The sequence below is a fragment of the Argopecten irradians genome, chromosome 3, assembly GCF_041381155.1.
Source record: "Argopecten irradians isolate NY chromosome 3, Ai_NY, whole genome shotgun sequence".
NCBI classification, from domain to species: domain Eukaryota; kingdom Metazoa; phylum Mollusca; class Bivalvia; order Pectinida; family Pectinidae; genus Argopecten; species Argopecten irradians.
This window is the reverse complement of record NC_091136.1, coordinates 29,484,996-29,512,492: the sequence shown is the minus strand read 5'-3', so window position 1 is coordinate 29,512,492 and position 27,497 is coordinate 29,484,996. Positions and strand designations below refer to the sequence as shown.

At 35.6% G+C, this 27,497-nt stretch overlaps 2 protein-coding genes across 2 annotated transcripts; both read right to left on the bottom strand.

Moving 5' to 3' along the window:
• Nucleotides 1–155: 155 nt before the first annotated feature.
• On the bottom strand, nt 156–18,056 carry LOC138319613 (mitochondrial amidoxime reducing component 2-like). The gene is made up of 5 exons (XM_069262760.1): nt 17,923–18,056; nt 8,405–8,643; nt 1,120–1,296; nt 637–811; nt 156–374 (listed from the first exon to the last, which is right to left on the bottom strand). The coding sequence occupies exons 2-5, from the start codon at nt 8,635–8,637 to the stop codon at nt 156–158; spliced, it is 804 nt and encodes a 267-aa protein (XP_069118861.1). The 5' UTR covers nt 8,638–8,643; nt 17,923–18,056.
• A 2,067-nt stretch (nt 18,057–20,123) lies between these two features.
• On the bottom strand, nt 20,124–27,062 carry LOC138318141 (mitochondrial amidoxime-reducing component 1-like). The gene is made up of 7 exons (XM_069260271.1): nt 26,600–27,062; nt 25,275–25,451; nt 24,709–24,883; nt 24,124–24,264; nt 23,781–23,842; nt 23,067–23,141; nt 20,124–22,599 (listed from the first exon to the last, which is right to left on the bottom strand). Exons 1-7 carry the CDS (start codon nt 26,830–26,832, stop codon nt 22,488–22,490), a joined length of 975 nt encoding a protein of 324 aa, XP_069116372.1. The 5' UTR covers nt 26,833–27,062; the 3' UTR covers nt 20,124–22,487.
• Nucleotides 27,063–27,497: the final 435 nt, after the last annotated feature.

The window sequence follows — 27,497 nt, the reverse complement described above, 5'->3', positions numbered from 1 at the left end:
TTAAACAACTATTTTCTGTGGACATGAAGAACGATGAATGCATACCGTACGTGTAGCGATGTAAATTCATTATGTGCAAATTAACTTTTAATGGTTTGGTTAGACTTAAACACACTGAAAGTTCTTGGATTTTACTTTTGTTAAATTCTACTTAATCATATAACATGTGGATACCTGGTTTCCGTGACAACAATATCCGTCGACAAAATCAGTGTGTGCTCGATAGAACTCACCTCCTCGAAAGCTGGCGATCCCTCTATCATGATGCTGGGGCGAAAGTTATTGATTGTGGCGGGCGAGTCGAGCTCAGAATTCAGTGCAGCAAGACTTTCCTTTGTCATCATCATGTAAGCACAGAAATTCGAAAATGCCATCTGAAAATAAAAGGAAAAAATCCATGGAAACAATAAAATTACAGATAAATGATCTACAAAATATATAAAAACAAATATACCTATTTATTGCCACACTTAATATAATAGCATGGTTATTTCGTGACAGAACTATGTACTGAGTGCTGTGAACCTACAACAAAATTGTATACAATTTTTTGCATATTTTGTAAGTGTTACAGTAAATAATACTTAATAACACAATTGACGCGGTGATCATTTCCCTTGTCTTATATTAACGTACCCGGTCTCCAGGTTGTGCATAATGTTCCCATGGATACTTGAAATTAATTGATTGTCGCTTTTCCAGTTCGGGATGAGAATAGTTCAGTCTAACTCCTTCCCTTCCGGTATGTTTTGTAAACCAGGCCGCAGCTTCATCACCACAATCTAATGTATCGATTGCAGTGGGACCTGTCCTGCAGTTAAAATGACAACTCGACTTTAATCAAAATTAAAATTTTAATAGTTTCAACCAAATACTTTGCAGATAATTCTTATAACTAGTACTAAAATTATTTCTTAACAGGTGCAGTTGTTTTAAATTATGGGATTTTTATTGGTGTTTTTGCTGTTTTCACTTTCAAGTATTAATGCTTATGTTTGATAGTTTCTTCACTTTAATGACGAATTCCATCATATTTTGCACTGAGAAAAGTGTTTATCGTAAATACATATCAGTTTGACGTGAAATAAAGCTTCTTTTATCTTACTTTGTAGGTCTTACCCAATATGGCGGATCATAGCTGGGTCTAGTTTAGGGTTGAGTGGGACGAAGAGGGGTTCCATCCCGGGGGCTGTCATCTCTACGGTGTCATCGTGTAACTTTACAGACACAAGGAGCAGTTTCGGCTCCCTATTGCCATTCATCCATTCGTTTTTCTTGCAACTGATGATCCAATGTCTGACAAAAGTGAAAAGTTCAAACCGAAATACAATCACACAGGCCAACAATGTATTAATGAATAAATGGTATTGAACATTAATACAGCGTAATGAAAACAAACTACTAATGCGTATAGAGATTGTTTTTGCCCTATGCTTCTATTCACCTTGATTCTTTTTAAACAACTATTTTCTGTGGATATGAAGAACGATGAATGCATACCGTACGTGTAGCGATGTAAATTCATTATGTGCAAATTAACTTTTAATGGTTTGGTTAGACTTAAACACACTGAAAGTTCTTGGATTTTACTTTTGTTAAATTCTACTTCTGTTACAGGGGTCGATTGGGTTTAAGCATCATGAACCACAAAAGCATCATTTCCTTTGTTTTTTCTTTATTCTGGTTTAAAAAAAACCCACACATCGTGCGGAGGTTTCCAAAATGGGCGATTATTGCCTCTTAACCCGTAATGTGGATACCTGGTACAATTACAGATCTTCTTAATTTCCCTGAATATACTCTGCAGGAATAAGTGTGGTGCATATGGCTCAGGCGCCAGAATAGAGACGATTAAAAGCATGCAACATAAGTTTAAACTGTCCAATGGTCATGTCTGTCTCAAGTCACCTGACATACCTACTCACATTCCTCTCATACCTATATTCAAGACCATTAAAGGCGCACACTCCATACAAATCTCTACTACTTTAAGGATACACACACCTTAAAATATAACATAACATTTTATGACTTATTTAAACAATTACAAAATATAACCCTGTTACACTTCTATCTGCCTAAGGATGGCGGTCAAGAGGCCGAAACGTTGTGAAAGAAAAGACATTTATATTGTTTTACCGACATTTTGACATCCATAATTTCATTTGTCACTTTAAAGTAACAGCCTTTGCACGGAGTAATAAAACACTGTAAATATTTCTGCGAGATAGCTCATCACGGGAATGTATCTATTAACAATATCAACAAAGTGTCAATGTCATTCTAACAGAATACATACGCTACCGACGAGTCAATACTTTTTTGTATAATTTTATTATATTTTGATTACGCTATCACACTACATATAATGGTCCTATTTTTGACATCGAAGTGTGTGACTAAACATATCATTTATGATACGTCAAGATTATTTGGTTGAGATAACCAACATAATTTATTTCGAACGACAACTTATCATCTAGGTCATTCTTAACAAAAGTACAAAAAATAAGTTAACGCTTACGTAATAGACATTTCCACCAACTGAGCGAATGTGAGAATGAGCTGTGAATGTGAACTCTGACGGGGGTCGTCTCAAAAGTTAATCGCTTGATAAAACGTTTGATATATGTGTGCTATCACAACCTCATTAAAATTGTTAAAATTTATACGTTTTTACATATATTTACAAATGATCAAATGTCTATTAATACGTAATAGTGTAATAACTAATATTACTATATATAACCATATATGTGGCATAGTAGGGCCACGTCAGTTTATTATTTTGTTTGCTAACACAATCTATGAATCAATCTACGGCAGTCGCTACATTTTGATGCCCAAGAAAGCCACTTGCCAAATAGCGAAGTACACCCCAATTATCAACTATGACAATTGTATGTATGCAATGAAAATGCCTATGTCCACTATAATATTGTTCTTGTGGTTCAACTGCTGGCCTGTAATGTGATGCGATGTCCCGTGCGGCTACAGCATCTGGCAGGTCTACCCAACCTCTCTTCATCTGCTGCCATTCGTTAGCTGTTGGCCACGTGACAGTATTAGAATATGTTTCCCACATAATAACTTTCATTTTATTTAACTCATTTCCAATTGTAGACTGTCCAATGTGAAAAAGAAGAGACAACAAAGAAAGGCAATGGTACGAACGGCACCATATCAAGAATAGCATCACGCGATTTCTAGACGATAATGCGAATGGGTGTCCTGTATTATGCTGCAAATGGCATGTACATTGTTAACAATATGTAGCAGTGATTCCGGGGTTTCTCCAGTAATTTCAAAAAACTCGTAAGGATGTGAATTGAACAGCTGAAACACATCCCTCCCAATCCAATGATTTTCAATAGATCCAAATAACCTATTTCGAATGTTGATCAAAGGGCTTGGAGGTGCTTCCATAATTATTGTGATAATGATATATACTAGATGTAAAATTTGTTCGTCGTTTGGTGGTGGTGTCGAAAGAACCGCCAATACAGCAGCAGCTCGATTTCGGTCCATTTCCGGCGAAACTGTATAGCTTTAACCAAAATAAATACATATACTTATATATATGAATGTAAATGTTTTGATAGTACTATAAGTATATTGATAATTGGTGTTTGCACAAATGGTGCAGTTGCGTGATCGATCAATCTTACGCGATGTGCGATTAGCAAACAAAGTCTTCACGATGTGCGACGTGCCGTATGAACCGTACAGGAAATTGTTACCGTTTTGAGCGTGAAACGGTATCTGTGCGATAATGATCATGCAACATGTGAAACACAATTTCTTTAATTTAATTGACGATTTTAAGAGTAATTTTATCATTGGCTCGAACGTCATTAAGATACCCGCACATAGTTATTCTTTGTTGGTCACGCATGATCAACCATGTACATTTGTGGGAATGCACAACGTTACACGATGTGCGGCACGTGTGCGCACGATGTGCGATGTGTGCGGTATGTATCGTCCTCACAGGATGTGTGATACAAACGGTTTCTGTGCATTATCGGTCGTGGTTGATGTATAATAAGAAATCAATATTGATATAATCGATACAGGAAATACACAACTATTTCATTTAGCTATAAGCATATTTTAGTTGGGCGTTATTCAAAGTTCATGAGCATCATGTAGACAAAAAGTGAAACCTTTGTCCGTGCAATATGGCATGCCTGCGTATAACATATTAGTGAAGTTATATAATACAAGCAATATATAATGATAAATAAACAACAATTAATAACCGGCACTTAACTAGATTCTCTATTTATGTGATTTAATTAAGAAAGACGATTAATAAAGACATTCCGCCAGCTCATGTTCTCGTATTATTAATCAACTGAATATGAGGCGTGCGATTCGTATCGTACAATTGCGCAGTTTGTATTGCACACCGCACAGTTTGGCGCACTGTCTGAGCGGTGTGCACACGATGGACACACGATTTTCAGTACGCTGAAATATAAAATATATAATATATAAAATATATAATGTAAAATATAATGAAGACTTTACGAATAGTACCGTATATACTATATACATACAAATCGATTTGGTTTATTTTTTGTCTTTCAGTTTGACATTTTGTCCATGGTTCGTACGTCCGTCCATTCGTCGTACTGAGAAGGATAAGTCACACTGGGTTTTGGGGAAGTACAAGGCAGGAGCTTTTGTGTTTGTGCACTGACCGTGACGTTGGGCGACGACTGATTTTCCTTTGATATCCGCCGGCGCAGCCTTTAATGTAGCTTGCGGGTGCGAGGGTTACCGTCTTACTTTCTGAAGCGGGCCGTCATTTCATGAGCTGTCCTATTTTTTTAACGAAAGTTTATGACATAGCCTCTAAATCTTCCGTCCTTAAAATAAGTTATAAACGTTGTGAAATTTCATAATCTTTACATTGGTGTTTCGTTTGATTCGATAAGATAAAAATACGTTGAGGAAAATGGTTTTTATTCCGGGTTCATAGCCGTCTCGCGTGGTGTTTAGTAATGTAAAGAGACAGTCACGAATCCTTCACACTTATGGTTCGTACGTCCGTCCATTCGTCAGACTAGATACACGAATGCTCAAATTTGATGTGTAAGTTTCTCTTAGTGTCTTGTTATGGTCTGGTCAAATCATAACATGCCCAGAAGACAGCAATCTTTGATTTTGACGATTAAAATGATTTGGATAATCGAAGTTATTATCTCTATTTCTCGGAACGTTTTGAATTGATTGGTTTCATATTTTATTTGTATATGTATTCTGTATTTGCATATTACAGAGTTATCTGCCCTTACGGGTAAGTATTGAATGTGACGTCATGTGTTTGCGAGCGTAACGTCATACTTTTCGGAGAGAACGACGTGAATTTCGCTCACAAAATAATGACGTAACAATTGATACCTACCCACAAGGGAGTTAACTCTGTAATATGCAAAGACGGAATATTGTAGGAGGTTACACTAGCGTTTCATGTTGGATTTGCTGGGAAGCAAGTGAAATTTTATATTTTCTTTTTTATTTATCCCAAATATTCCTTTCTATCGATATTTCTATCTCGCTATCTCGCCCTAGGATAACAAATAAACAATTGTATGACGTCGCGACAAAATTATCATGACATTGTAATAAGAGTTGCATTACGTCACGACACCAATTAAATGACGTCATAACGACGGCGACGACGACGATCTGCATTCAGGTCATGGCATCATTGCTTGCATTGCTGACACAATAATATGAATTTAAGGCAAAGCCTCAGAAGAGCGCAGCTACATGTAAACAGGTAACCTGATAAATGATTATAACATCATAACTTTATATTGTCTATATTTTTTCTACGAGATTAACAACAAAATATTTCACTGACATGCACATGCAATCGATAGTTAGAAAGAATTCAAAATAATACAAATGGAATAGTTCAATCAAATTCAATCTTGTTTTTTATCAGATGCAGAGGAAACTTGGCAACGTGCCATGCTATCAAAAATACGGGCGAATCTGTGCCGTCATCTTTGGCGTCAGGTTTTGTGACGTCACTGCTGACGGTGCCGTGCGCTTGAGAACATACAGTATATATTGGACCAGTACATTTATTGCTGTTCTTGTATATTTGTAAACTAAAACTACTTACAGTAATTTAAAACCGTATACTGATAACACATTTAGTCTAGTACAGAAATTTCAAATCTCGTCGTGCTGATAACGAGAATTAAAACATGCATGGCTGCCTACATGGAGGCGCGAGACTTTTCGCGCGGGACACACTTTCAAAGTCCAAGGGGTACTGGAATGTATTGGAATCTATATGCTCACACACGTGTTATGGTTAGTAGAGCTTCGCAGAGAGCTGTGCTCTTGTAACCGTAGTGGCAAATACCCGGTCGTGATCAGTTCATTTATTTACTTCAACACTCAGACAATGACAGGCAATAATGATGATGAAGATAGACACTCTGTAAACAGACATAAAACTACACTTAACACTGAGCAATACACACAGTATACAATAATTTTAACTTAAGGCAAAGTCTCATAAGAGCGCAGCTACATGTAAAATGTAAATATAGTTAGGATAGTAACCTCAGAACGAGATTAAAACTGTTTAACTTGTAGACCGATCATTGATTTTTATTAAATGCTATTCTTCAATACTATAGATTGATGTTTTGTGTCTAGCAATATATTGACAGTCGTCATATACAGGTCAGAAAGAAATATTCAACTGGAATAGTTCAATTTCCTTTCCATCTTGTTTCTCTGTAAGGCGGAAAACTTGGCAACATGCCATGTATAAAAAAAAGCGCGGGAATATGTGCCGTCATCTTTGGCACCAAGCTTCCCGACGTCACGGCTGACGGTGCGCTTGACAACACACAGACAGTATATTATTTGACTAGTACATTTATTGTATCGTTCGTATCTTTGTGTAGTTATCTAAAACTACTTACAGTAATTTCAAAGTGTATCCTGGTGATACATTTTGTCTTTAGAAAAAAATTCAAATCTCGTGCTGATAAACGAGAATTAAAACATGGCTGCCTGCAAAATTTTTTGTTTTCCACAAGACGTGCTTCGAACTCGGGACTCTCGTGTCATGGAACGGATGTCTTACCGAATGAGTTAAGCGCGCTTTCAGATTACGTAAACATTACATAATATTGATTTAAAGCATTAGGATACCAAATAACGTTTTGAGACGACCCCTCGTCAGAGTTCACATTCACAGCTCATTCTCACATCCTGATAAGAATTTCGAATCTGAATTAAATGGAGTTCACATTCACAGCTCATTCTCACATCCTGATAAGAATTTCGTATCTGAATTACATAACTAGATTATCACACCTTAGCATGAAATTTGGACCTACAAAATAACCAATCAAAGATTTTGAGATATTTCTGACATTCTGAAGACCAATGGCAGTGAAATCTTACCTGGGATGAGGGATGGGTAGAGATAATACAAAATGTTTGACATCACATTTATCCAATTAAAATCTTAATATCAGCAGCAAGTGGTTATATGGCTAGAAATTGAAACATTATAATACATAAGAGATCAGGTAAGAAACAATCAGTAGTCCTACTGTCAACCTACCCGTAGGCCGTTAAATGTAGGTACACCACCTCTATAAGAGTGACGTAAGTAAACAAACTACACGTATATCAAATAACACTTGCGCTAATTGGTCGAGGATTTGACAGGTTAAATATGGAATGAAGGCTTGTACAAAAAAAAGGATCTTACACAAAGGATTATGTAATATGAAACTTGTTGACATATTACTCGCTTCAAGCTCATGATGATTATGAACTTTGTTTAATATATTTCATTACCACTCGTGTTAGATTCTATTGATCACTTTACTATACTTCTTGTGCCAATAAAGGCAAAACATTAGATTTCGTTTTAATTTAAAGATGCTCCACCGCTGACAAATGGTATTTTTTCACTATCAAAAACAGGAGCAGACGATTTAGCATTTTTCTTCTTTTACAAAAGTTACTTACTTTACACAATTGAAAAGTTTGAGCTTCTAATTTTACATCAAGTTAAAAATATGAAAAATAATTAATTGCATCCCGAAAAAATTCCGTGGCACTATATTCTAAATGAAAGGAAGTACTGATTGCGCATGCACCAAAGGCGAAATAAATTATTTTATATTATTTTTTTGTGTTAATTAGGCATATATATGCACGATTAAACACAAATTATTGTTCGAATGCGGTGGAGCATCTTTAAGATCAGCGGAAATTACATACATCCGTGATAGGAACCACGGGTTAACTCACCCACCCCTCGTGACCCGTTTAGGCTCTTTTAAATAAAATACTAGGTCATTCCATTTTGAAATTATATGTGTGAATAAGTTAAAGCTGCCAAACAAACCTGTCTGTTACCCCATACTGGCTTAATCCAATAGGTGTGCATTCAGCTGTTTGGACATCCAGACCCCGGCATGATTTTACTGGGTAGAGTTGTAAACAGGACACCTTCCCGACCTTCTCGTAGACTTTTGGTCGATTCGAAGCCAGCCACGTCGTGAGTCCATACTTCAGAACAGACGCGCCGACCAAACCAATAAACGTCGACGTCGCGTCATCCTGTAGAAGGGACACCATCGCGACCTGTGTGCAGTAAAATGAAGATAAAGACATGCGTAAAATCAACACGACATTTGTGTATAGCGTTATGTATGGCTGCTCGAGTGGAACGCCGATTGCGGAACACATCTAAGTGTGCTATACTTGCACAACATATTTTTTAAAAATTGTATTATTAGTTTCTTTAAATTATGATAACTATTGCTGATAATATTAATGAGATCCTTGTGCATGGTGTGATCATACAGAGAATGTATCATCAACGTATCTACCACAATCTGTATTTTCGGCAAGTATTCCGAAAGATTTAAGTGGTGAGCCACTTATTTTTTTCTGACCAAGCCCCAAAAGCGGTAGCTTCAGTTTTAAAGCAATAACAATTTTTGTTTTATAATATGCAGGATTCGTAAATATTATCATATGTATATCAAAAGATTTCAAAATATAAAGAATACTGTTATGTATGACACTAAATACATGTAGTTATTAGATAAGGGAGATAACTCCTATAGCTTTATTATTAATACATCCTATAAAGTTCATATCATTAATTTAGGTTATAGAACTTTCTAGAATATTATCATGTATAAACAAATATGTTTGTAAACATGTTGATTATAAGTAGAGCTCTAGAATGATCTATTTCCAGAAAGTTCTGTGTGTTTATTTGTTTACTGTTTTTAGTTAGATATTTCTAGAAGTAGAAGGTTCTCCAATATTCTTGAATTAGGGTTTAGCTATATATACACCAGCTGCCCAAGGCTAATCAGAACTGTAATGAGACCCGTAATTAGACATATCAAGAATTGTACAGCGCCATATAAGATTCTATTAGGAGAGCTATTGTGACTTTATCTGTGGATTATTACAACACTTTGTGTGGATTTATTCATATTGCCTGGAACTTTACAAATCATCTGTGGACATTCATTTTCCTCGTGGATTTGTGATTATTGTTAATTTGAAACCTGGAAGGATCAAGGATTATACCAGGACATTCGCATACAGAAAAGTAACACTTTAAATCATCGTATTACTCTTGTACCACCACCAATTACTTTAGATATTGTAAACCATCTCTGTATAATATTGTATATATAATTAAATTGTGTTTTGAATTTAGCTGCTGGTTTCTCATTTCTGTTATTCGTTCTTGTAACAGAATTGGGGGCTCTTGTCCGAGATCGATATTTTATTTGTGAAATATAACTTTGAAAAATTAATTAAGAAATTTTCAAAATTTGTGTACAAACTTGGAGTTTACATTTGAAACCAACAGCTAGATAGACATGACTTCTATGCAGGTAGAACAGTTTGTTAAAGCGCCATCCCTGGATGTTCTTTAGCAAGTTAGTAAGAAGGATTTACTGTTATTGGGTAAACATTTAGGCCTTACTATCAAAACTAATTTGAGGAAAGCTGAAATTAGGAATGTTATTATAAGATATTTTGTTGGCAATGGCAAATTTGACTCTAGTGCATTAGATAGTATACAGGAAACCGTCAGTTCAGAAGTTCAAATTAGACAAATGGAACTTGAACATGAAATGAAACTAAGACAAATGGAAATAGACAAAGAGAAAGAAATGAGAGAAAGAGAAATAGAAAAGGAGTTAAGAGAAAAAGAAATAGACAAAGACAGAGAGTTAAGAGAAAAAGAGATTGAGAGAGATCAGATGTTAGAGCTAGAGAAGCAGAAAATTAAAGCTGAAACAGAACATAGAATTAAAGAACTAGAGCTAGCTTCTCAGGACAGTTCAAGTAATCCAACTTTAAGGGGTTTACAAGGAAACAGAGGTTTTGATGTTAGTAGAAACATTAGGTTAGTTCCTCCTTTTCAAGAGAAAGAAGTTGACAAGTATTTTCTGCATTTTGAGAAAATAGCTGATAGTATGAAATGGCCTGAAGATAAGCTTACAATGCTTCTTCAAAGTGTCTTGATTGGTAAAGCTAGAGACATTTATTCTTCTTTGTCTGTAGATGAGATTTCAAATTACCAAGTAGTCAAGAAAGCTTTTTTGAAAGCTTATGAGTTAGTTCCTAAGGCTTACCGCCAGAAATTTCGAAACTCGAGAAAGAGAGATGAACAAACTCATGTAGAATTTGCCAGAGAAAAAGAACAATTATTTAATAGGTGGTGTGATTCTAAAGAAATTGATGAGGATTTTTGTATATTGAGGCAATTATTGTTGATAGAGGAGTTTAAACATTGTGTCCACACAAACATAAAAACTCATTTAGATGAGAGAAAAGTTGAAACACTTAGCGAAGCAGCTACAATAGCTGATTATTACGCTCTCACCCACAAAGGCTCATTTGTTAAAAACAGTTCTCAAGACAAAAACAGTACCACAGGTACTAGTAAATTTGGTCAGCCTAGGAACCCAACCTTTAGTGGCCCTTCCAACGACAAACCTAAATAAGGTGATAAAACTAAGTCTGCTTCTAAAACAGATGATAGGGCAGGTGTGGGGTCTCCTTCTGGTCCTGTTTGTAATTACTGCAAGAAAGTTATGTCTGAATGTTATTCTCTCCAGCGTAAGGAGCAAAGACGTAAACAGCCAGTTCCTTCTGTGTTAGCTATGTCAAAGCCTAGTCAGAAACTTAGCGATATTGTGGAAGATTCTAAAGTGTCTGTTGAGATTAAGAGCTCAGAGTCTGATAGTGTCTTGGAGAAGTACTCTCCCTTCATTTCTGAAGGTTTTGTTTCACTTACTAGTGATCTCACCAACTTGAAACCTGTGAAGATTTTGCGAGATACTGGGGCTTCTCATTCTTTGATATTAGATGGCGTAGTGCCTTCGTCTGAGGAGACATCATTTGGTAGTAGTGTTTTGCTTCAAGGTGTAGAGTTAGGTTTTGTTAATGTGCCTCTCCATTGTGTTTATTTAAAGTCAGACTTAGTAACTGGGCCTGTCACCATTGGTGTTAGACCAGAACTTCCCATAGAGGGCGTGTCGCTCATTTTAGGCAATGACTTGGCTGCAATCGGACTTCCTCGGGCCTTTCCGACAAGCACGGAAAAAAGGTATTCTTTGAAGAATGCCCGAGGAGTTCCGATTGGACTTGGCTGGAGAGAAAGTTAGGGTAGATCCCTTAGTGTCCAGTATCCCTGATAAAACAGGTGATGCTGAGACTATTCAACAGGAATTTCCTGGTATTTTCCCTTCTTGTGCTGTAACTCGTTCAATGAGTAAGAAGGTTTCTGATGTTGTAGTAGTTGAGGATCATTATAGTCCAGGGTTAGGTGACACTTTCTTGGCTCATGATATAGAGGATGTCGGGGGCAAGTGTGATCTTTTGAGTAATCCTGTAGACTTTGATAGTGATAGAGATGTTCCTAACAAGGGTACTTCTTTGTCTGACATGATGAGTAAATCATCTTTGTCTAGAGAGGAGTTTATAGTAGAACAGGAAAAAGATCCTGAAATCTCCTTATTGTGTAATCGGGCTTTGAGTGAGGAAGAGGCTGAGAAAGTCCCGGTTTGTTACTTCCGTCGGTCAGGTGTGTTGATGCGCAAGTGGCGCCCCCCCTGATGTGTCTCCCGAAGAAGACGGGAAGGTTGTCAATCAAATAGTTGTCCCACCGAGGTATAGGCTTGATATTCTGAGTTTGTCTCATGATGTACCTATGGCAGGGCATTTAGGTGTGACCAAGACTTATAACAGGATCTTAGATCACTTCTTTTGGCCCAAGTTGAAACGGGATGTGGCTGATTTTTGTAGGTCTTGTCATACTTGTCAGGTGGTAAGGAAACCTAATCAGAAAATCCCTGTTGCACCTTTGCACCCCATTCCAGCATTTGAGGAACCATTTAGTAGAGTCCTTATAGACTGTGTAGGTCCTCTCCCCAAAACTAAGTCTGGGAATGAGTATCTTTTAACTATTATGTGTGCCTCCACACGCTTTCCTGAAGCCATTCCACTCAGAAATATTAAGGCCCCTAACATAGTCAAGGCTTTGGTTAAATTCTTTACACTGGTCGGTCTTCCAAAAGCTGTCCAATCGGACCAAGGTTCGAATTTCATGTTTGGTATTTTTCAACAAGTCATGTACCAGCTCTAGATCAAGCAGTATAAGTCTAGTGCTTATCAGCCAGAGTCTCAGGGTGCTTTAGAACGTTTTCATCAGACATTGAAGAATATGATGATATCTTATTGTTTTGAAAACAAAAGAGATTGGGACGAAGGTATACACATGTTGTTGTTTGGCGTTAGAGAATCAGTACAAGAATCTCTTGGATTCAGTCCCTTTGAACTTGTGTTTGAACACACTGTACGTGGTCCTTTGAAAATTTTGAAAGACAAAATTCTTGACGAAGATTCTAAAGTGAATCTCTTAGAGTATGTGTCGAACTTTAAGCAAAGGTTGACAAGGGCATGTGAACTGGCAAAAGAAAATTTGGCCGTTACTCAAACCAAAATGAAAACATGGTATGATAAAGATGCCCCTGAAAGAAGTTTTGATCCAGGTGACAAAATTTTGGCTCTATTACCAATACCGAGTCAGCCTTTGCAAGCTAGATATTTTGGACCTTATGTTGTTGAGAAAAAGGTCGATGATGTTAACTACGTTGTACAAACTCCAGGGAGGCGCAAGAAAACTCATTATGTCATGTTAATATGCTTAAGAAATATGTAGATAGAGAAGTGACCAAGACCTCTCAACCTATTGCTACTTTGGCCTCATTACTATCACAAAGTGAAAGTACAGCTGATATTTGTAAATTAGACTTAGATGGTGGTGTACAAGATGTAGGTTTAGACTGTGATGTTAAGTTACGGAACTCAGATGTGCTCGCGAACTTGGACAAGAAACTATGTCATCTATCGGAAAAGGAACGCAATGAACTGAAATATTTGATACTTGAGTATAAGCATTTGTTTCCGGATACACCAGGCAAAACATATGCTATCTATCACGACAAGGATGTGGGGGATGCGACACCTGTCAAGCAACATCCTTACCGTGTCAATACTTTGAAAGAAGAACATTTAAAGAAAGAAATTCAATACATGTTGGACAATGATATTATTGAACCAAGCAAAAGTGAATGGAGCTCTCCATGTGTTTTAGTGCCAAAGCCAGACAAGACATACCGGTTCTGTACTGACTTCAGAAAAGTAAACTCTGTCAGTAAAACAGATTCCTATCCAATTCCAAGGATTGACTCGTGTATTGACAAAGTTGGCAAAGCCAAATATGTAAGCAAGTTTGACCTGTTGAAAGGATATTGGCAGGTGCCATTAACAGAAAGAGCTAAAGAAGTGTCTGCATTTGTAACCTCACAAGGTTTGTACCAGTATAAAGTTATGCCGTTTGGTATGAAAAATGCCCCGGCAACATTTCAACGTCTTCTCAACAGCGTGATATCAGACCTGGAAGGCTGCGATGGATACATTGATGACGTCATCAACTACCACGACACGTGGTAAGACCATCTACGCGGGATTCGCGAATTCTTCGAGAGACTCACTACCATGAAATTGACTGTAATCTTATTGAAATGTGAATTTTGTCATGCAACTGTTGAATTTTTAGGTCATGTTGTAGGACAGGGGCAGGTTAAACCTGTTCAGGCCAAAGTAGAATCAATTATGGATTTTCCAACTCCTGGAAGCAAGAGAGAGCTGATGAGGTTTCTTGGTATGGCTGGATACTACAGAAATTTTTGTCAAAATCTCTTTGTTATAGCAGCTCCACTTACTGCTTTGTTAAAGAAAAATGTCAAATTTGTCTGGTCAGACGAATGTCTTTGAGAAATTGAAAGCCACATTATCAAACTCACCAGTTCTGACTGCTCCAGATTTAATCAACAGCTTAAACTGTTTGTTGACGCCAGCGATGTAGGTGTTGGTGCTGTTTTGATGCAAGAAGGTTCTGAACAAATTGACCATCCAATTTGTTATTTCTCGAAAAAATTGACAAACACCAGAGAAATTATTCCACCATTGAGAAAGAATGTTTAACATTGATTTTGGCCTTGAACCAATTTGATGTATATCTCTGCACTACAGTTGTGCCTGTGATGGTCTTCACCGACCACAACTCTTTGACATTCATTGGGAAAATGAAACACAAAAACCAAAGAATTCTCAGGTGGAGTTTGACTTTGCAAGAGTACAATCTTGACATCAAACGTATCAAAGGGAAAGACAATATTATGGCTGATGCTTTATCAAGGATTTAAATATGACTTGATATGTCAAGAAAGTTTCCTTTTCAAGAAAACTTTCTTTTCTTTAAGGAGGGGTGTTATGTATGACACTAAATACATGTAGTTATTAGATAAGGGAGATAACTCCTATAGCTTTATTATTAATACATCCTATAAAGTTCATATCATTAATTTAGGTTATAGAACTTTCTAGAATATTATCATGTATAAACAAATATGTTTGTAAACATGTTGATTATAAGTAGAGCTCTAGAATGATCTATTTCCAGAAAGTTCTGTGTGTTTATTTGTTTACTGTTTTTAGTTAGATATTTCTAGAAGTAGAAGGTTCTCCAATATTCTTGAATTAGGGTTTAGCTATATATACACCAGCTGCCCAAGGCTAATCAGAACTGTAATGAGACCCGTAATTAGACATATCAAGAATTGTACAGCGCCATATAAGATTCTATTAGGAGAGCTATTGTGACTTTATCTGTGGATTATTACAACACTTTGTGTGGATTTATTCATATTGCCTGGAACTTTACAAATCATCTGTGGACATTCATTTTCCTCGTGGATTTGTGATTATTGTTAATTTGAAACCTGGAAGGATCAAGGATTATACCAGGACATTCGCATACAGATAAGTAACACTTTAAATCATCGTATTACTCTTGTACCACCACCAATTACTTTAGATATTGTAAACCATCTCTGTATAATATTGTATATATAATTAAATTGTGTTTTGAATTTAGCTGCTGGTTTCTCATTTCTTTTATTCTGGGTCATAACAATACCATCGCGTTGAAGCATTTACTCATATGTTTATCGGTCGCATTGACGCACGTGCAGACGTTTTCAACTACATATGTTACAAATGATGATACTCAAAGGACAACAATAGCACTACATTTAATGCTAACGTCTCGCATAGCTGCAATTTAGAACACATATATGTTTTATCAAAAAACAAATAATGTTCTATATATAGGACGACACCAAACCATATGTTTATTACAAATGTATGTCTATGAACAAAACAACAACATGCATATCTTAAAAGAGTACAAATGGTTTTTGTTATCATGTGATTTGATTTGAGACCAGCTGATGGTTAAATGAAATGCATTCACTCGTATCTGGCTCACAATATTTGCATTAAATTGTATTATACTTATGAATGCATTATATTTATACATGAACAGTTTTGAAAAGTAATATCTTATTTATGTTTCAAAAGTAGAAATGATAATACAATACAGCAAAATGTATAAAAACCGCCTACTTAATAAGACCACTGTTCTGGTGTCCCAAATGACCAATTTCAAACTATGTGTAAAAACCAGCTATCCGTAAAGCCCATTTTCATCTGTTCTTTGGATACTGATTTAGTATACTACAGTAGTATACATTTCAATTTTCATTTTAAAATACTTTTTTAATTGATTTTGAGTTTGTGTTTCCTTTTTCGTGTCAAATATCGAATTAGTATTTTGATCTACCATATCCCTTCGTTTTACTCCTGCAGGTAGATCAAAATGGTATTGAATAGTATCGACGGAGTAACATTATCTTGTCCAATTGGCACTTACTTAGTTCTAATTTAACATGATATGCGCGAATAGAAGTTGAAGACCAATAATTGCTTACACATTCAGAACACTTATATACATGGTATAACATCACCAGTTGTGTACAAGAATGGTAGAGAATACTATACTTTTGAAATAACGTTAAGTTGTATGTGCCGTAATTCCCATGCTCACAAATTAATATGAGATTTTAATATATTTATTACCACCACAACCAACATTTTGAGAATTACAACGCTTATCATGCATAGATTTTAATTTTACAACTACAAATAAGACCTGAAAATGAGTACTGCCTAAAAACATTATAATTTCATCTACAATGCAGTGAAATGACTACATAGGTCAGGGGTCCGTGGGGCTTCAGGTGTGTTCTAGAGAAAAGTCGCATTATCTCTAATACCGTAATCGCTATGAAACTCGTACTTTCTCCATTCTAAAATGTATCTTATGATGCATTTATCAAGCCTTATATACCAAACCATTCCGTGTACACTTTAATAGAGCCCTGTGGCCATTGGTTATTTGCACAAAATGTGCCCGTTGAGGTGTGCTTGTCCTATTTTGTGGCAAGGTAGTGTTTTACCCTAACAATTCGCGTGAAAACATGTGCGCTAAACTTGTACAATGGAGTAACTTGAAATATTACTTATATATGACACATAGCTGTCTAGGATCATAGGATGGGACGATGATGTGCATTTCATGTACATGTAAAATCCTATTGTGTTATAATTGAAACTTCAAGTATACGCTTCTTACTAAATTACATTTTATATACATGCGTTACTTACTACATTCCGTTTGAATGTGATGAATACATTGAATAAAAGTACATTGTATTCAGTGGCGTAGGAAGATGAAACGTAATGGGGGCAAAGGTCCTCAATATTTCGTACCATCCCCCCTCGCGCGCCTCGCACCCACCGGATATAATAATTGCTGTTGTTTGGGGGGGGGGGGGGTCCGGTGGTCTCCTCCGAGAAAAAAAATTACGATTAGAATGGTTGAGATGAGTTTTACAATGCATTTTGATGCTTTTAAAGCTTTCTTAACATGGTAATTTTTCGATTTAAAGTTACCTACATTTAGAAATGATAATTGTGAATGTCGTTATACCATTATGCAACCCAGCTCGATCTGAACATAGCGGATCCACACCATCGGCACATTGTTGTGTAACTCAAAATAATAATGAATTAATTGTCTTGCTAAGACATATAAACAAATTAATCTTTTTAGAAGCATTTTTGAAATAGTAAAATACCTTGATGGTCATTTGTAGTCTAGTTGGTGTGTACTGAATTTTCATTAATAAAGGTTTGGACATTACGTGCTTGAACGATTTAGGAAACCCACCGCAGAGTTGAAAATTTTCTAAAATGATGTACAAAAATGTGCAGAAAGACCCTTTGTTCTTTCAAATGTGTATTTTTAAAACATTTCACTCGTGGCGATATCTACAAACAAGTAATATTGGTCATTGGTAAAGGTAAATTATCTAGAACAGACAATGCACAACAAAATAAAACGTGGCTACTCACCGTTTATCGGCACGCCGACGAACTCTCCCAGCCAACTGGTCGGCAGACATACGATTTGCGTTGACCTAATTTTGTGACTTATCGCATGTTATCAGATGGGTATGGAAAATTGACTTCAATCAAGGTAACTTACTGAGTAAAAGTACATGTAACTTCATCGGTTACTTGCGTGGAATCTATAATGTCCGAAGTGATTTCTGATATATGGCGGCGTATTAGGGCCACTACATATTTTTTTTTATCTTGTACGTACAAGTTATTAACTTGTACGTACAAGTTAGTATCTTGTACGTACAAGTTAGTATCTTGTACGTACAACTTAGTATCTTGTACGTACAAGTTAGTATCTTGTACGTACAAGTTAATATCTTGTACGTACAAGTTAGTATCTTGTACGTACAACTTAGTATCTTGTACGTACAACTTAGTATCTTGTACGTACAACTTAGTATCTTGTACGTACAACTTAGTATCTTGTACGTACAAGTTAATATCTTGTACGTACAACTTAGTATCTTGTACGTACAACTTAGTATCTTGTACGTACAAGTTAGTATCTTGTACGTACAACTTAGTATCTTGTACGTACAACTTAGTATCTTGTACGTACAACTTAGTATCTTGTACGTACAAGTTAGTATCTTGTACGTACAACTTAGTATCTTGTACGTACAACTTAGTATCTTGTACGTACAACTTAGTATCTTGTACGTACAAGTTAATATCTTGTACGTACAACTTAGTATCTTGTACGTACAACTTAGTATCTTGTACGTACAAGATAGTATCTTGTACGTACAACTTAGTATCTTGTACGTACAAGATAGTATCTTGTACGTACAAGATACTATCTTGTACGTACAAGATAATAACTTGTACGTACAAGATACTAAGTTGTACGTACAAGATACTATCTTGTACGTACAAGATACTAAGTTGTACGTACAAGATAAAAAAAAATATGTAGTGGCCCTAATACGCCGCCGTACTTATGCAAGTATGTGGAAATATTTCATTTTCAAGATGATGATACAAAATACTCCGAGCCAATAGAACAATTACAACTGGGGGTACAAGGATTTGTAATTGTTAGTGAAGAAAAATGTTAATAGAGGTGATTCAATCCAAAGCAAATATACACATGGGCAAAACTGGAAAATCTAAAAGGAAAAAAAATATATATATAAAGATTTGTGTAATGGATCACATCCGTATTAATTATTGCAGTGATAAGTTACAACGAACGTTTTACTGACGCAATAATCTAACAGCGCTTTCCGAGTCATGCGTTTTCAACCTGGATTTCACTTTATCCTGCGACTGTCCCACTAACTGACGGATAACTACTGCCGGATAAACTTTTTCTTTATCCGTCAATACGAAATGCTTTATCCGTCAATACGATCACGTGAATCCGTTCCACATTTTCTAACTTGATCCCAAACTTCTGCTGGATGAAACGTCATTCACAGTCGAGCTGAAAAGTGACGCCACTTCACCGGAATGGCACCATATTTTACGATATCGATATCGAATACTGGTACTGTTTGCTAATGCGCTTATATATTTCTCACGGTAGTGAAAAGGAATACACTCTCATTCGATTTAGTGAATGAATCTTTTCCTCCGCATCAAAGAAGCGTCTCGCTTCGAGCAAAACCAAGTTAATAACTAGCAATTTGCTTCTGTTCTGAATGTCATAACGGTTGCAGGATAAACATCTCCGCTTTCCGTGTCGAGCATCAAAATTAAACTTGTATTGTAAGATACTATCTATGTATTCTCTATTTAATAGTATTTAATTGTAATTAGTCTTTCTGGAAGTTCCAGTTATCTTAAGGGTCGAGTTTGAGTTTAAAAGTATCTAGAAAATGCAAATTTCTTTGACTCAAATGTACTACATATAATGACGACAGATTGTGTTTCTATGCGAGAAATGTAGTGCGTACTTTCAATGTCGATTCGTATTCATGTCTAGGTCTTTACATCATTAACACAGATAAGTCGCAAAGATGTGCTACAACTAACTTATCTTGAATAGAGTTTAAATGGAATATTCCTCCGCATGATTTATCACTAGTATAAGTAATAGCCAATATGATATAGTGACCGTTATAGCAATGAGAGAACAACCTTGTGAATAAGAGAATATAATGTTCATTAATGTAATTATGAAAAATACAGACAATATGTTAAGCACCTTAGAATTTTAAAATAACACCATTATTTTTTTAAACCTCGTAGATCAACGCCTTAATTATGCAAATTTAAGACCCCAAAATACACCATTTATATAATATCATTTCTTTATATGTATTTTTAATGGCATAAACGACATGTCACTTTGTTCGCGATATTACATTTTAATGTCACATAAAATACAATTATGTATACACAAATTGAACGCTGTTCGTATAGAAATAATAGCTATAAAATTGCCTTGGAAAAATGATACTAGAATAAATAGTTAACGTTAGCTATTTGTCAAGACAAAATATATGGGAACACAACAAAACATTCAAGAATGTTTGTTTTCAAAATTTCTCTCATTTTATTCTTTAACGTATTGATTGGTCACTGGAAAGTTTACTTGGACTTAGGGAGATGCATTCACGTTGGTTAACAATGCCTTTGTTTCTATCAATCTCATTAGTACAAAGCAATTGTTGAAAAGACATTGTTGACTAAATAAATGTGGAACTCGAAACTTGATGTAATTCTCGTATTTACTAAATAATTCATAATTCATACATTGATACAGGTTATGAAAAATCATTCTTTATTTGAACGTAAAACAGACTAGGGGTTTTAAATCAGAAAATCAATGAATGCAAATAAAAAATATCACAAATATATTAATCACAAAAATAGTTCAAATATTGAAAAATATACTACATAACAATAGCAAAGCACGTGATTATGATTTACATTTCAGAAAGACAGTAAGAATGTGTCGCAATGTTCTAGCGATGCTAAAGGTATTTGTTTCTAGCACTTAATCTTCTGCCTTCAGTGCCTGTATAAATTATCATACACATTATAGTGGCACATGTTTGAAAGATAAAATTCACTCTATGATACCATTACTTTAAAACGACACATTTGAGTCAAATAAAAACAAAACTATTATTTAGAATTAAACAAACCAATGCATTTCTTACAATATACCATCCAAAAGTAGCAAACATTTAGTATTACAAAGGCGTCCATTGCTTTCCATTTACTTAATGTGAATATGGACAATATAACATTTCTTATGGACTCTTCAACAATAATAACATAGTCCCATATAGGTACAGAACTAACACACATATATTATGACTAGATTTTCCCACTTGTGTAATGTAAATACAATAATGCATATACATCCGAACTGATGAACATAAGAAACGTCTTCATTAAAACATAAATGCCGTTAATCAAAGGGACAATTCAGTGAGGATAATTCTGTAGCATAACCATGAAGCAAAATATGACATATATGTATAGTTCTACATTCCTTATGAAACCTATACTATAACAAAAAATATTGACAATTTTCACGACATTGTTAAGAATTTTCATTGATACCGTTGAAATTCCAAATCGTTGATCAATACGATAAAGCAGATACAACATGTACGCTGTATCCATACCCGAGCCAAAGTCACGCACGTTAAATAAAAGCAATACATAACCACTGAGGAGTTGATGAAATTATTTTAGACAAGAACATGCATCTAATAAGGTAAACACGCTACTGTAAAAGCGCTTTGCGTAGTTCTAGACAAAAAAATCTTTAATACACTGGCAAGGGCCAGGGTTCGGCATACAATACATCCGACCACTATGTGTAATGACAGACAGTACGCGAGTTTGAACATTTCACATATGCTTTTCTGGCATATCACAGTAAAACCAAATAATATTATTTCTATTAGAACTGGTTTGTATATATGCAAATTTTAATGCACTCTTAGACTGAATTGTCCCTTAAAGCAAATCAAAGAATCTATATAAAGATTTCTATTAAAGGCACTTCAGTCTTTGCATATTATCAGAAATGTAACGTGGCATTTTTATGAAGTGTTTTAGTCCGAATTCTTTCTCCAAGTATTTCACAAAAAGATACTTTCAGTTTTTATTTCATATTTTGCTTACATATCAGCAGCATTTGTATATAAGTATATCAATAGATATATTTGAAGCATGCAAGGAGATATTAAGCAACTGTATAGGAAGAAAATGTCATATAAAATGTACACTATTTAGCACCTTTTAAATTCTTCATGTCATCAGTTATTGTTAATGTAAATAACAATTCTGTACCAAATATCTAAAATATTTTGTATTCTGCGTAGCGTAGTGATATACATTTTTGAAAACAATACCATCACAAGTTGGTTCACACAAAATGGTATATTTTCCCAATCTGAGATACTTAATTATTCTAATATGATTGTGTAAAGCGTTTCAAGCCTCAATCGGAGCTTATAGAGCGACTGGTTCTTTTTGACTACTAACACATTTCTCAATGCTCTTCTTACAAGTATATTCTAATTTCTCCTCGGACTGCTTATATCATTCTACTTCCGGATGGCGTACACATCATCGCCCACATTAATTGTTCCTCCCGCGTCCAACGCTAAGTAAATACCAAGACATGGCTTCATGCCATACTTCGGGAAACTCCGGATCCTTGACAACGGAAATATGGGAAAACAAATATAGCAACAGAAAGTATGCCCCAATTAATTACTTCTGGAAACTCCTTATTCTAGGCTTCGGAAAAATATAGGCATAAATTGTATTCTATATGTATTGTAGCTAAGAAATATATTGATAAAACGGAAACATTTAAAATATTATAAAATTCGTTACCAAAAGCTCAAACTGAAACTGGTGCTTCAATTGCCATTCCTTATATCTTTGCCTATCAAGATTGTATTTCGTTATGAAATAGGAAACATTCCTTCATTTTTCAAACCTATTTATGTTAGTTTTCCCACAACTGAAACTGGTGCTTCAATTGCCATTCCTTATATCTTTGCCTATCAAGATTGTATTTCGTTATGAAATAGGAAACATTCCTTCATTTTTCAAACCTATTTATGTTAGTTTTCCCACAACTCCTTTACATTTGAAATCCCTTATATTATACTAACCTCCTTAAAGTAGTAAAAGGTTCCTTATCCTTCGAATGTCTGCCCTCATCTTGGATAACGTTGACCAGAGTGCATCTGAATTATTATGTCAAAAGTGAAGTTTTATTTCGAATTAAAAGTAGTCAAAGCCTAACGACCAAAGCACTTGATATCCTTTCCAAGGTAACATGAATGCAGGTGTGCCTAATATACTCACCTTTTTCATTGGTTATAAACAAATTATTGGTTAACCAGAGAGTCCCAAGATGTAGCTTTCCAACCCTCGTATAAAACCCTACGTAAATATCTCCAAACATTTAATAAGATGCTATTGCAGTAAAAAGCAAAAAGAGAATTGTTAGGTGCTATAACTCTGTTGTCGCTACCTATTCCCATATATGTGACTTATTCAGGATTGGAATAGAATTTGTACGAGGGTTATTGAACTTGTCGTAACGACTGAGGAACTGATTCCGGAGCACCTAGATCCTGTACCTTCTGAGCTACCTGCTCGAAATTTTACATTTGATATAAATTAGCTCAATAGATATTGATTTATTGTATTATTTTTTTTAAATTATTTTATTGATCGTGTGTATGTTTTTTGTTGCTGTTTATTTCGGTGAGGTTTTTAATTTTTTTTATTTTCTTGTGTTAAATCTATTGACTTGAATTTATATATGATTCCGTTTTGTAAGCTATGTAAGTACGAGATATTTACAAGAATTTACAAACCTTGTACACGTGTCTATCATTCTGAACGAGACTGACCCTATCTTCACTGCTTCCCATTCGTCCTACAACAATGTACAGCAAAGACATGATAAAAAGTTTATTCAGTACACACCTGTTTGAAGTCAAAAACTAACGAAAGTTTGACATACATTTCTGATTATTTTGCAGTATTCAACCAATTTGTTATTTATATGTCAAATAGATTTTGTTTGTTTAAAAGCACTGGTGAAAAACGACGCTACGTAAAACATCTATATTTTATATCAAAGGGTCTTGTAACATGTTCTTTCCATGTAGAGACAGCAACACAGTCGAAACTAAGAACTTCATAGACCGAACTGACCTCGTTGAAGGCAGGCGACCCCTCCACCACAATGTTTGGCCGGAAGTTGCCGAGGCTCACTGGTGAGTCTAGTTCAGCGTTCACTGCAGCGAGGCTCTCCTTCCCCATTATCATGTAGGAACAATAATTTGAAAACGCCATCTAGGAGGACCCAAAGTTTGTTTAAACCATGTTTAAACACCAAGTCGTGGTGTGTGCAATATTTGTATAACGAACTATGTTTATAACGAAGTAATTTTGCTGATCATCATAGGTTCGTGATAACCGGGTTTTACTGGATTATATTACACTTCTAACAATTTGACAAGAATAATGCTTTCCCACTGTTACGGTAGCTCTGTTATATTACAAACCAATATACACAGGCAATTTTTCTTTGTTTGAATTTCACGAGAACTTGAGCAAAAAAGGTGAATTTCACGTGAAAAATTTGTAACATCAATTTCAGGCGAAAAAAAAATCATGTGACATTAACGTGAAACAATTTTTGCTGTGTCCGGTGTGACTGGAAAGAAGACTGTTATTTTTTTACATTTCTAAAATAATTAATATCCGCCAAGCTGACATTATTGTTTTTGAACTTACCCGGTCTCCAGGCCGAGCATAATGTTCCCATGGATACTTGACATTGATTGACTCCCGTTTTCCCAGTTCGGGATGAGAATAGTTGAGTCTCACTCCTTCCCTTCCTGTGTGTTTGACAAACCAAGCCGCAGCTTCCTCACCGCAATCCTGCCCTTCTATGACGCTCGGACCCATACTATAACAAATACATTATATATCATTATATTTCATTTTATCTAAATGACTCAGCTGACAGTCAACATTTGTATACTTCAATTAGGTTAACGTCCTCTTAACAGCCAGGGCCATTTAACGTCCTCTTAACAGCCAGGGTCATGTATGAAAGTCGAAGTACAAAGCAAGCGATCAGTATCTGGCAACTGCCCTAAATGGGATTCGAACTCACGACCCCGAGATGAGGGGCTTGTGGTAATTACCCACTCGGAAACCACAGTCCCTTCAAAAAGTCTGCTTAAAATAGCATTCAGATAAATATCAATGGCAAGCATATATATTTTGTGAGATAATTGATAGGTCAGACATTTGAAAGATACGTCGCCGGCACAAGAAGCAATTTTGAGTCTTACCTAATATGGCGGATCATAGCTGGGTCTAGTTTAGGGTTAAGTGGGACAAAGAGGGGTGCCATCCCGAAGGCCGTCATCTCCACGGTATCCTCGTGTAACTTTACAGACACAAGGAGCAGTTTCGGCTCCTTATTACCGGTAAGCCATTTGTTGTTTTTGCAGCTTATAACCCAATGTCTGAAAAATTCAAAGAGGGTATGGCTTTTTCAGCTTCTGTTTGAGTCTTCTTACGCCATTTTACATTCTTCATATAAAACTGCATTTTATTTACATTTTATCTTGATTTTATCGATTTATAATTGTAGATCACTATTATGAACGATACACTTTCGATTCAATGCTCATTGGTACTTCTTGGTAGGTCTACCATCTTCAAGTTACATCATCATTTACATTCGCTTTCAAGGAACACGAGTAGATTTTGTCCTGACTAGTCTGTTCATTAAATGACAATGTACCCTCACACTATACGACACGAAGAGATGGAGGGTCATGTTTTCGTCTGCTTCACCATCAGCATCCTCCGTTTAAAAACTAGAACTGCCAGTCATGGGCTTATTATGTGTCCTGAATGGAGATCCGGGTGGTGACTAGCGAAAGGCTAGCAATATCAGAACACTAAAGGGCGGATAATATACAAATGAATAATTAAATATATTAATTACAGTAATAACACGACAAATGCTTGGAAACGATAACAATAAATACAGCACAGAGCAGGTAACATTTTGTTGGAAATTTATTTTTGATCTAGACTGTTGATAGGACCTTCGCGTGACGATAACTATGATTTTGTCATATAATAAAATGAGAGAAATTATCCCCTGGTCAATAAACGCAAGGTATATAACTATACAGAGAGGTGACAACGTTTCTTCTGGATTTCCATAGAAACAATTAAATGATATTCGAGTGTATGTACAATTCTTACCTATTCACTGTGTACCGAGTGACGTCTAGTCATTTTCATTAATTGCATTCATCAGAATTATCGCGTGCTAAGTAGTATCACTACTTAAAGTTCAAGTGGTTTGAAAATGATAGTTTTAAAAAATACTAAAACATGATTAATGTCAACGACTCAACATGCCATTATACATAGTAACCATGTATATTTAATATTAGAACTCGACAATCCGGAAATTCTGTTGTAGATCTTGACTCTACAGACTATTATATCATCAGTGAAATATATTATAAACAAAATGTATATTTTCAGTTTTTAATTTATATTTAAAGTGTTCGGGAGCACGTAAGATGGATTGACGCACTAATTTCCACCTGAGATTTACATTCGATGATAGTATTGATACACGATTACAAACCTGTCTGTGATCCCATACTGGCGTAATCCAATAGGTGTACATTCAGCCGTTTGGACATCAAGACCCCGGCATGATTTTACTGGGTAGAGTTGTAAACAGGACACTTTTCCGACCTTCTCGTAGACTTTTGGTCGACTCGAAGCCAGCCACGTCGTGAATCCATACTTCAGAACAGACGCGCCGACCAAACCAACAAACGTCGACGTCGCGTCGTCATATAGACTTGATGTCATCGTCTAGAGTGGCACATGTATGTTAGTCGGTGGCAAATGTCTACTATATCTGAATTCTTCGTTGAAATACGGGTGTTAAAGAAAATATTTACTAGCTATATGTGGAAGTTTATGTTCCTTTTGTCAATATCAAAGTTCCCTTCGTAAAACGATGCGTTCCATGTGATGGCGGAAAACTGAATGATATTTCCCGCCTGTTGGGCGGTAATTCCCCTCGTCGGGTTTTCCAGCAGTGTATTAATTATTAGTTTTCTGTCAAAATAAAAGGGTAAGATTTTATATCAAAATGAAATAAGAGTTATTATTTAAGCAACAACATTGGTAGATAGTAGAGCAATTTTTACAATTGATATATGATCTATACTGATGATCTACACTGATGCATAATGATTTGTATACAATAGTTGAACTGCGTGATAAGGGACGCAACTCGCAGAGGAAACTACAACTACATTCATTTTTAGTGCCTAGTATTTGTAAACAAATAGAGGTCTATACGTTACTTTTAAAATGCCTATACAATTAATTAATCAATATGCTTTTGTTAGCAATAACGTTTTTCACATTTAAACGAATTGGAATAAAACGTAAAGCCTTTGAGAGTTACTTCACAAGTTTTATAACGACTGGTACAAGGCCTCGCTTTGAGCGAACTACTTCGATTT

What these genes read in the sequence shown, in the direction of transcription:
- LOC138319613 (XM_069262760.1), bottom strand. Translation starts at nt 8,637, where the DNA reads ATGGTGTCCCTTCTACAGGATGACGCGACGTCGACGTTTATTGGTTTG. An exon ending in GCTATGATCCGCCATATTGG is followed by an intron (nt 812 to 1,119) that starts GTAAGACCTACA and finishes TTTTAACTGCAG; the next exon opens with GACAGGTCCCACTGCAATCG. An exon ending in ATGCACAACCTGGAGACCGG is followed by an intron (nt 375 to 636) that starts GTACGTTAATAT and finishes TTTTATTTTCAG; the next exon opens with ATGGCATTTTCGAATTTCTG.
- LOC138318141 (XM_069260271.1), bottom strand. Translation starts at nt 26,832, where the DNA reads ATGACATCAAGTCTATATGACGACGCGACGTCGACGTTTGTTGGTTTG. An exon ending in GGTCGCCTGCCTTCAACGAG is followed by an intron (nt 23,843 to 24,123) that starts GTCAGTTCGGTC and finishes ACATTGTTGTAG; the next exon opens with GACGAATGGGAAGCAGTGAA. An exon ending in CCTTTTACTACTTTAAGGAG is followed by an intron (nt 22,600 to 23,066) that starts GTTAGTATAATA and finishes TCCGTTGTCAAG; the next exon opens with GATCCGGAGTTTCCCGAAGT.